The following is a 10,000-nucleotide window of genomic DNA, read 5'->3' on the forward strand; positions in this document are numbered from 1 at the left end:
CCATTTCCTCCACGCGTCCTCAGGTGGAGCGGGCGTCACACACGGTGGTGTGTGCCGTGGCGTGCTGCGGGTGTGGGCCGGGGGCCAGGCCGTGCACGGAGGAGAGCAGAGCGTCTCAGATGAGATATGTGACCGGCATGCTAACACACGGGTTTATCCATCTGACGGAGAGAGAGAGCGAGAGAGAGAGAGATAAGCCTGGCAACACGCCGTTTATTACAGCACCCTGTATACACACACACACACACACACATACACACAGGCACGCACGCCCACACACACACACACACACACACACACACACACACACACACACACACACACACACACACACACCTCTAATAGGTATACAGTACAGGAGGATGTAAGCACAAACACACACACACACACACACACACACACACACACACACACACACACACACACACACACTCTCACACAGGTGGGGACTAAATCCCGGCCAGGTGAAACCAAACACACACACACACACACACACTCACACACACTCACACACACCGTGCCTGTCCATTGTGGAGTTGATGGAGGGATTTAGTCATGTTGATCGTAGGACGCTTCATCCTCTGCTCCATAAACATAGCATTTTCACTCTCCCACACACACACACACACACACACACGAGAGTTACGGATTCAGAATAAGAATAAGAACGATATAATACTCAACTCAATAATCAGATCAACTAAATTAAACTCAAGCAAATCCCAATTCATCCCCCAATTTTCAATTTACCAAAAAATGGTTAAGGTGGTTTCACAGTAATTTACAGTGATATGGACCTAATTTTGATTGATTGGTTGATTGATTGATTGACTGATCAGATCTTTTTTCAGACACTTGAGAATCAATAGATAAGAAAGACAGGAAATAACCATTAAAGATTAAAAAACTCATATTCTCCACAAAATAAAAATACCGAAGGACTGACTGATGGACCTCGGGCTTGCTTTTCATTGAGATACTTGTTTTTATTTCAAATATTCGCGTGACGTGAATGTTTAGCTGAAAGAAAATTAGCAAAATATAATTATTTTCTTTGAAATGAAGCGGTGTAAAAGTCCAAAGTCTCAGAAATATATATATATATATATATATATATATATATATATATATATATATATATATATATATATATATATATATATACTAAAGTAATACACATACTTGACTTTGTTATATAAGATATAAATACAGCACAGGCATAAATGCAATCAGGCAACACTTGAAGAATACGCTTGTTTGTGTGCGCGCGTGCGTGTGTGTGTGTGTGTGTGTGTGTGTGTGTGTGTGTGTGTGTGTATATATATATATATATATACAGTATATGGATGAGCAGCATCATCTGGCAGTGTGCTCTCAATCTCATGCCAATAAATCGTTGCTTGCAAACATCATATTCCTGCCCGACAGAACTATGCAGCGGGGTGATGACATCCCGAAGAAAAGTAATTGGACGGCCACACACAGCATCACATAGAACAAGAATAGAAGTGTATTTCTGCCATTTTTATTGCCATCGGTCTCCTCTATATTGTAGCCCTGGCACAATAGAGACAATGATTTATTACACACACTTGCTAAAACTGTTTCATTAGAAGGAGAATTCTCAGTTTTTCTTTTTCTTTTTTTTTTTTTTTGCTTTGTTCTGTGAACACAGAAACACTGTGGGTGGCCACTCACTAAACAGGCTGCGTATGAAGGAATATATTATATATTACTTGTAATCCACTCCATTCTATGACTTTTAATTTATATCACGACCGCAGGAGGGTGCAAAAAGGAGTCTTCCAACATCTACAGTATATATGGTGCTTTTATATTTTTCTTTATTTATTCTTTATTATAAATTATTGAAACTGCAAGTTCAGATTCGTGGGATGTCGTAGGATGTTTCGCATGCGGTAAAATTATTCAACATTAAATATCTACACCAGCCAATAATGTACATGCGTTGCAGGATAAGCACATTTTGGAATTCCACATCACAATTCAATTGCATTTTGACTATAATACAGTGTGTTCTACAAATATCCTACTATACATCAACAAGGTATTTACAAAAAGTTCATATTTTCTGTTTTAATCATCACGTTCGATCCGTGTATTTTTTTAAACTGGCAGCTTACGTAACAATATGTACTGTACAATAAAACAAAACGTAATTCACACGTCCTAACTGAGTAAATCATATTTGCACAGAGTCATCCAGAAATCTCTTCATAAGCAAAGAAACCACATTTATTTACATGAATGTCATTGTCAATTAAACGAGTAGTTTAGTATTTCAGAACAGGACGACTGATAACACAATTTATTCAGAATACATTCAGACTGTTTGTCTTCGGGAAAGACATAAAAGCCATTTCTCAAATGCATGTGATAAAAATCTTTATTTTTGTCTTTTTCCTTTACCTCTTTTGACTTCCTCGTAGGAAAATAGCTTTTACACCTAATTAAAAAACCCCAACCCCACCGTACAATGAAAATAAAAGGATAAACAGTGAGCCGCTGAGCCTGACTGGAGCCGTATCATTATTTTCTGTCGACATGTTTGGCCTTGGAATCTGATGTAAATTGGAAGTCGGCGCTCAGCCAACCAAGATTCACCGCCATGAATTATTTGTGGGAAAAAAAGCGGCCATTACATTTTATGACGTTTTACCCTGAGTTCAACAAGGTCGTTTCCACTGCTCACACCTTGAGTCTCATGAACTGGGGGGGGGAACATTGCGCTGCACACAGACAGACATGTACCTGTATGCAAGAGCTTCCTCATCGCAAAATACATTCATTCAGGTTATTTTGCCATAACGACGATAATGATGCATTATCCCGCTCATTACCCGGCCACTTATTAAATAGATGAATATATTGAGACAGAATATTGATTTGAAATAATATCATAACTAGTATGCCTGATTGAACAATCGGAACCGAGTATTCCAGCGAAAGCCGTGTAAAAAAACCATTGTGTTGTTGTTGTTGCTGTTGTTGTCGTTGCTGTTGTCGTTTCTCCCGTGATGGGATGCAGGGCAAGGTCAGGTGTGTGCCTGAGTCGGGGAGGACGGGCTGGTTGAGGGGTCGTGATCCTGAGTGAAGGCCTTGAACATCTCAGGGGCGGCGCCCTGCGGGGGAGACGGGATCGGGGTGTCGGGCGACACTGTGGAAGCGGAGAGGACACTGATGAGTTCTACGCAACTGTGTTAGAAATGCAGTAAAAAAAATAAAAAATAATAATAATTATTATTATTATTATTATTATTTATCCATTTGAGGCTGTTCTTCTCACCTATCTGCTGAGTGTGTGTGGCGGGCATGGCGCTGATGACCAGCGTGTGCCCGCTCAGGTGGTCCGGGTGGGCCTGGGCATGGGCGTGGGCGTGGGCGTGGGCGTGGGCGTGGGCGTGGGCGTGGGCCGGGTGGTGCAGGTGGGTGGGGTCCGATGTGAGCCCTGGAAACAGAGAGCACCAGACTGTAACACTGTAGTAAATCACACACCACCCCACCCTGACTATTAGGAACAGATGAGAGCCGGGGTATCAAAACCATATTTTATACGTAGTTTAAACTTCACATGTTGCACATATGGGCTTTGCATTAGTATTTCATTATAATATAATTATAATATAATATAATTTGGTCTCTTTTCGCAATATCTTCTGCCATACTATATATTTCATATTGTTATATTGTTATCACTGTTTAATTTTTTTTAGAGTTTGAATTGTTGATACAGGGGTTTGTTGTTAATTGTTAATATTAAAGTTTATTGTATATTAATAATATTTTCCACTCTTTTTGCAGTATTTTCTATTTTTTATTCTATTGTTTAATCTATCTATCTATCTATCTATCTATCTATCTATCTATCTATCTATCTATCTATCTATCTATCTATCTATCTATCTATCTATCTACCTATCTATCTACACAAAATAAAACGCACAAAATAAAACATGTCAATGTGTTTGTGTGGGGGGGGGGTTGAGTAATATTGGATGTTTCAGTGATGTGTAACAATAATAACGTGGGAAAACCGGGAGGGATGTGAAAGTACTCAAGAAGGAGAGAGAGGAAAAATTCCCATATTTTGGGCCCCTGGGGCTCGTATTGATGATGGTGTGCAGTCTGGCGTGCGGCCCAAAAAACTCCTAAAGGCTCCATGTGCAACTTTGACTCCAATCTCACACATATATTGGATCCCACAGCAGGTGTTGCAAAATGTTTGGAATATATAATAACTCATTTATATGACCCTGTTTTGACATATTTTTCCATGATGTATATGTGTTTTGCCTACCTGTTTTTGACTTTTGCAACCTGAAACTATCGGAGGGCTTCTTTGGAGAGGGTGTGCAATATGTGCTAAATTCTAAATATTTAAATTGTATCTTCATCTGTTTAAACGTCATGCACGATGGGTAATGAATGCTATGAATCCGGCAGCATGCAAGTGCTTTGAATTACATGTATGTCAACATACACGCTCAAGCATACATGCCGGGCAGTATGTCAACGCTTAACGTGTTAATGTTTAACGATAATTTGAACCTGGCACCACAGCGCCATAATTATCTTCTTTGTGTTCTTATGTTTTTTTCAGCATTCGTTCCTGATTATCATCATTTCTTTACTTTCCTCAACCATGCATGCCGATTCAATTACTAATCCCACCAGGCCTGAATTTAAATCCAGGACATACTGTACAGGAAAGTCAGGCCAAAAATGTTTGGCAGCCAATTTCAGCTTTTTTTTGTTAATATACTTTGTTATTTTTTTTAAATGTGAAGCAATGTAGGAAGAAAAAGTAATGTTTATCACATTTTGGCTGTGTCTGATATAAGGGCACATTCAACTAGTGAATATTTTAGACAGAGATAAATACATATTTTAAAATTAAATAATAATATTATAGTATTTTAAATATGCCATTAAATATATCAGAATTATATACATGACAGACTTAAAAACAAATAGATATTATATATATAAATTCCTCATGGTTTCAATAATTTATTGAAATGAATGCCTTGAATTAACTATTAATTAAATGAATTAAATATCTATACATAAATTATGCGTTTACAAATATTAATAAAAGTGAATGAATATGGAATAATTTGTATACATTTATTTAACCATATTATTTGTTATTAATGAAAGTTGCAGAATGTAAAAATGTATGGAATGGACTTGGCAGAAATAGAATGCAATATTCATAAGTTTGTTTTAATTAGTGTATGAAAAAAATATGATTTGTTTATATCTACATGGGGAGCGGGTACGCTTCCACGGAGGGAGCCATGTTGCACCGACATGGGGAGGATGTATTCAGTTGTTTGCGATCTGCAATCTCAATGCTTGATGGCACTTCATTCTACACACTGCACATTTAAATGAGATGCCGTGGTGTGGGGATGGTGTGGTTTGAGCAGCCACACCTGTCCTGGGTCCAGCTTAGTGGGGCCCAGGAGCAGCTCCTCTCCTGAGTGTGTGTGGGGATGGGGGTTTTACCTGTTGCCCGTTAGACCAACCACGCCCAACAGATATGCAGCCACTCTGATCCTGGGCCCCAAATTACCTAGACCCAGGACAGGTGTGGCTGCTCAAACCACACCATCCCCACGCCACAATTACACTCATTTAACTACCTTTTTTAACGTTTATGATAGACGGGCGCTATTGCCAAGTGAGACACTAGAGGGCGTGGTTTCACTGGTTTCGGGACTATTACGGGCCACTATTACATGCCTTGCTTCTTTCCTTGTGACCCCTCAGCCCAACCCCAGCCCTCCCCATGAGTCCTCACCCCCCAGGAGCATCTCGTGCAGCAGGTTGTCGATCTTGGCGAGGCCGCAGAGCTTGACGAACTGGAGCTGCTCGATCATCTGCCATGTGATGCTCTGCAGCGTGGGCAGCAGCAGCAGCAGCTCCCCGAAGCGGCCCCGCGAGTCGTACTGGCGGTCGTTGATGTAGTCCTCCAGGCTCATCTGCACCTGGAACACGCCCCGAGAAATGAAACACATGCACACATTAAACGCAAAAATTCAGGTAAATCTGACAAAAAAAACTTTTGTTAAAAAGCATCAAAAGCCTTTTTGGATGATGAAGAACACTAAATGATGAGATTAATTATGAGCTTATGGGGACAGTGAAGGTGTCCTGGTGATCTCAGTGTCCTATTGCTGATGCTGGTGGGTTTACAGGTATTTTGTTATTTTTAAAACACATGCACACACATCGCACATCATTTCGATTAAATGTTCTGTTTCACCCCCAGAAAACACAAACTCAAAATATTGTCCGTATCATAAAAAACAGGGGTCTCAAACCACGTGGCCCCACTAGACAATTTAATGCGGCCGCCAAATGTTTGTAAGATATCATTAAATGTGGCCCGCAGAATATTTTTTAAATAACAGCACTTAATTAAGCCACACAATTTGGTTTTGAGAAAATAAAACAAAAATACGATCAAAATGAACGAAAAAAAAATGTGACCAATGGAAAAAACGCATTATGTTATCCCTAGTACAACTAAAAATAGTTAAACTAAACTAAACTGCACAATATAAGAAAAATGAACCCCCAAAATAATACATGAGAGGCACATAGGAGATGTTTAATTCCGACTTACCTGCAGACGCATGGTTTTGATTTTGGACGGGTCCCGTAAAGACTTTGCATCTGGAGACGGGGAAGCGGGAGATGGATGAAGGGAGAAGCAGGTGGAGGGAGAGATGGGATGATGGGGATAAGATGGAGAGATGAGAACTGGACCCATAGGGGTATAAGCGGAACTGATTGAGCGATACGGGACGGTGGAAATGGAAGGATTTAGTGAATGGGATGGAGAGAAGAACTTTAGAATTTTAAATCCAGGAGATGATTGAGTGTCGGAGGGAGGGGGGTGGAGGAAAGAGGGATTTTGGCAAAACTATAGACTGAGACGTTTCCAGACACATGGGATGAAATGGGGAAATTGAGGAAGTACTTATTACGTTGGGGTTTATTGGACAGGTTTTTCATTAAATAAAGTAAATTGTTTTCCATTTTTACTGTGCTTGTTTCCTCTACTTTTCTGCTGAGGTGCTTTGCCTTACACTTGCATCACTTGTTTTGGATTGTGTGTGTGTGTGTAGGCTTATCTATTTGATTTAATTTAATTAAATTGTGTTAAAGTTAATTTAATTTAATTGTATTCATAATTGATTTATTTAATGTTATTGTATTCCTAATTATAGTCTATTTTATCAATATTATATTAATTTCTTCAATTTTATTGAATTTTATTTAATTTAATTGTATTGTATTTACTTGTATCTCCTATCGTCTTTAACACTGCTGCAGGATGCCAAAAGAAAACCTGATTAAGCTAAGGTTCTTTATTCTATCAGGTAAATAGAAGTGCACTTAAATAGACACGAATGAAAAGTTGAAAATTGAAACATTATTTTCACTCAAGCATTTTATTCACAGGTTGTTCTCTGTTGTTCGGAGACTGTATCTCCCCATATGGAATGTGCAGCTGGTGGAGAGTCCCCTCGCTCAGAGAACCGCGGTTTAACACCGAAACAGGCCGCAGGCGAATGATTGACGAAACAATTCAAACAGTGTATTTGTCGCCACAAACGTGCAAAGAATATTATAGGCGACTGTTGTTTGCGGGGGTGATCCGTTTAAATGTACCTCTATAGCGTAAATACAGGCATGTGCCCCCTCCCCCACCTCTTACCTTATCTTAAATATACAAAGCAAGAAAAATACTTTAGGAATAGACCTAGAGCAGTAATGGGTTTAAGAGCATAATGACAAATGTGGCCCCTTAAGAAAATGCATGCACTGCAGGAATAATATGATCACTCACACGCACTCTGTTTTGCGCAGCCAATCTGATAAATGTTGTAAACGATGCATCGCACCCCTGCAAGTCCTGATCACCCTGTTGAGGGTTAAGTTGCATTAATGACCATCTGGCTGCACACGATCCCTTTCTCATCCTGTCCTCACCCGGGTCGAAGAAGACGATGGCCTTGAGCGCCGCGTACTCGTTGTCGTCGATCTGAATGTCCTGGAAGGGCTGCACCAGCTCGTCCAGGACCCGGTTGGCCACCCGGCAGATCTCCTGCTCCGGACTGTTCCTCTGGATCGCGCAGCCATTCCCTGAAGGCGCGGAGGGGAAAGAAGGGCGTGCGACGGCACTCAAGGAAGGTTAAGATTTGGAGTAATTTAGCATGGATAGCGGCGTATGGAGAGTATTGTGTGTAAAGATAAGGTGCTTTCGTTTGGATTCCAGTAATAAAATAAGTCCATGAAATAAAATTTCAATTCAAGATCGAAGTCCTCACCATTCAGTGCTAAACAAGTTTTTTTTTTATTTCTTGAAATAAGATCCTTCTTACCTAAAAGTAGGAAGTCCTTATATGGCATTGACCTCTTGGCGACTCCGAGCAAAAGGTGCTCACCTGCATGGGCCCTGAGCAGGCTCACCTGAGCACACACACAAACACAATTAAACAAGACAAACACGGCAAACGTCCCCTATTTGTCCCCGTTGCCGCTTGGCGCGAGAGTCGTTTTCTCGGTCCGATTTCCCCCGTTTTAGAGAAACCAGCGAGAGACGCAAAATGATAAGTGATGCAATTATGTCAACTCCTAATGAGTATTTTCCACAATAAAGCCAAATGGCTCCGACCCATGCACTCCCCCGGGCCATAAAAATGATAAAGTGTGCCTGGATGGAGAGCAGATCAGAGTAGTGTGTCAACTTGTTGACAAAGACAAAATGGCTGTCAGACGCCGTTTCAGTGGCGCCTAATTTCCTATTTCTGCAGCAATAAATAATGCATGACGTCGCTGTGATCGTCATTAGTGTGAATACCCATCGTGCAATGCTCTACCTGGTCATCCAGAGGCAGTTCTCCGAAGGCCGGGATGTACTTGGCCCATTCCACCAGCACCAGCAGCTGCTGCCGCATGGAATCGCACACGTCCCCGATATGCGCCGACTTCTGCTCCGCGGCGTCCAGAACCCCGACGGAACTACTGATCTTCACACAAGAACATATACTATAATTATCATCTACCTGACACTTTGAGTCATAGTATCAATGATGAATTGCAAATTGATGACGTTGACATTCACACACTCATGCACATGTTTGTGTGTGTGTGTGTCAATATAACTCCATATAAATCCATATAACTCCATAGAGCAACTCCCTATTTGTTCATATACAGTAGCTCCATATGAGTCCATATATGTCCACTTTTGTTTCTGTATCGCTATCAGACACAGACACGCACGCACACGCACACGCACGCACGCACACACACACACACACACACACACACACACACACACAGACACACACACACACACGCGCACACACACACACAGGGGTAATTGTACCTGTTGGGACAGGAGCTCCGCCTGGGCCAGGACTGTGATGGGGGGAAGGTCGTGCGAGTCTGGGATACTTTTTCGGGAGCTGATTCGGTCTCTCTCGTTCTGAACAGCTGAAATACAAACAAGAAAATAATCTTTGATAAGAAATTAAGAGAGCAAGGGAGTGAGAGACAGCCCAGTGATATTTCAGATAGGATATAATAACAATAATGATAATGATCATAATAATAATAATAATAATAATAATAATAATAATAATAATAATAATAATATATAATAATAATAACTGGGCTTTTTGAGTGGACTTTAACTAAAGGAATATAAGACACAAACTCTGATAAACTGTACATACGCAGACGCACGGAAGTGTATATAATAATAATAATAATAATAATTATTATTATTATTATTATTATTATTATTGTTATTATTATTGTTATAATCATAATAATTATTATTATTATTGTTATTATTATATCATTATTATTATAATAATAATAATAATAATAATAATAATAATAATAATAATAATAATAAATAATAATAATAATGATGATATGAATCATAATATGA

General features: G+C 39.9%; 1 protein-coding gene across 1 annotated transcript in view; it reads right to left on the reverse strand.

The window, feature by feature from the left end:
* Positions 1 to 3,056: 3,056 nt before the first annotated feature.
* hnf4g (hepatocyte nuclear factor 4, gamma) overlaps positions 3,057 to 10,000 on the reverse strand; it is a gene marked incomplete at both ends in the record, with an annotated part of 11,959 nt that continues 5,015 nt past the window's right edge. The window contains 8 exons of the mRNA XM_080020379.1: positions 3,057 to 3,178; positions 3,308 to 3,469; positions 5,828 to 6,014; positions 6,656 to 6,705; positions 8,029 to 8,181; positions 8,421 to 8,508; positions 8,919 to 9,068; positions 9,431 to 9,537. Of these exons, the coding sequence (XP_079876505.1) occupies positions 3,057 to 3,178; positions 3,308 to 3,469; positions 5,828 to 6,014; positions 6,656 to 6,705; positions 8,029 to 8,181; positions 8,421 to 8,508; positions 8,919 to 9,068; positions 9,431 to 9,537 (1,019 nt within the window). The remainder of the gene's footprint in view (positions 3,179 to 3,307; positions 3,470 to 5,827; positions 6,015 to 6,655; positions 6,706 to 8,028; positions 8,182 to 8,420; positions 8,509 to 8,918; positions 9,069 to 9,430; positions 9,538 to 10,000) is intronic.

The sequence above is a fragment of the Zeus faber genome (genome assembly GCF_960531495.2).
Source record: "Zeus faber genome assembly, chromosome: 19".
Lineage (NCBI taxonomy): Eukaryota > Metazoa > Chordata > Actinopteri > Zeiformes > Zeidae > Zeus > Zeus faber.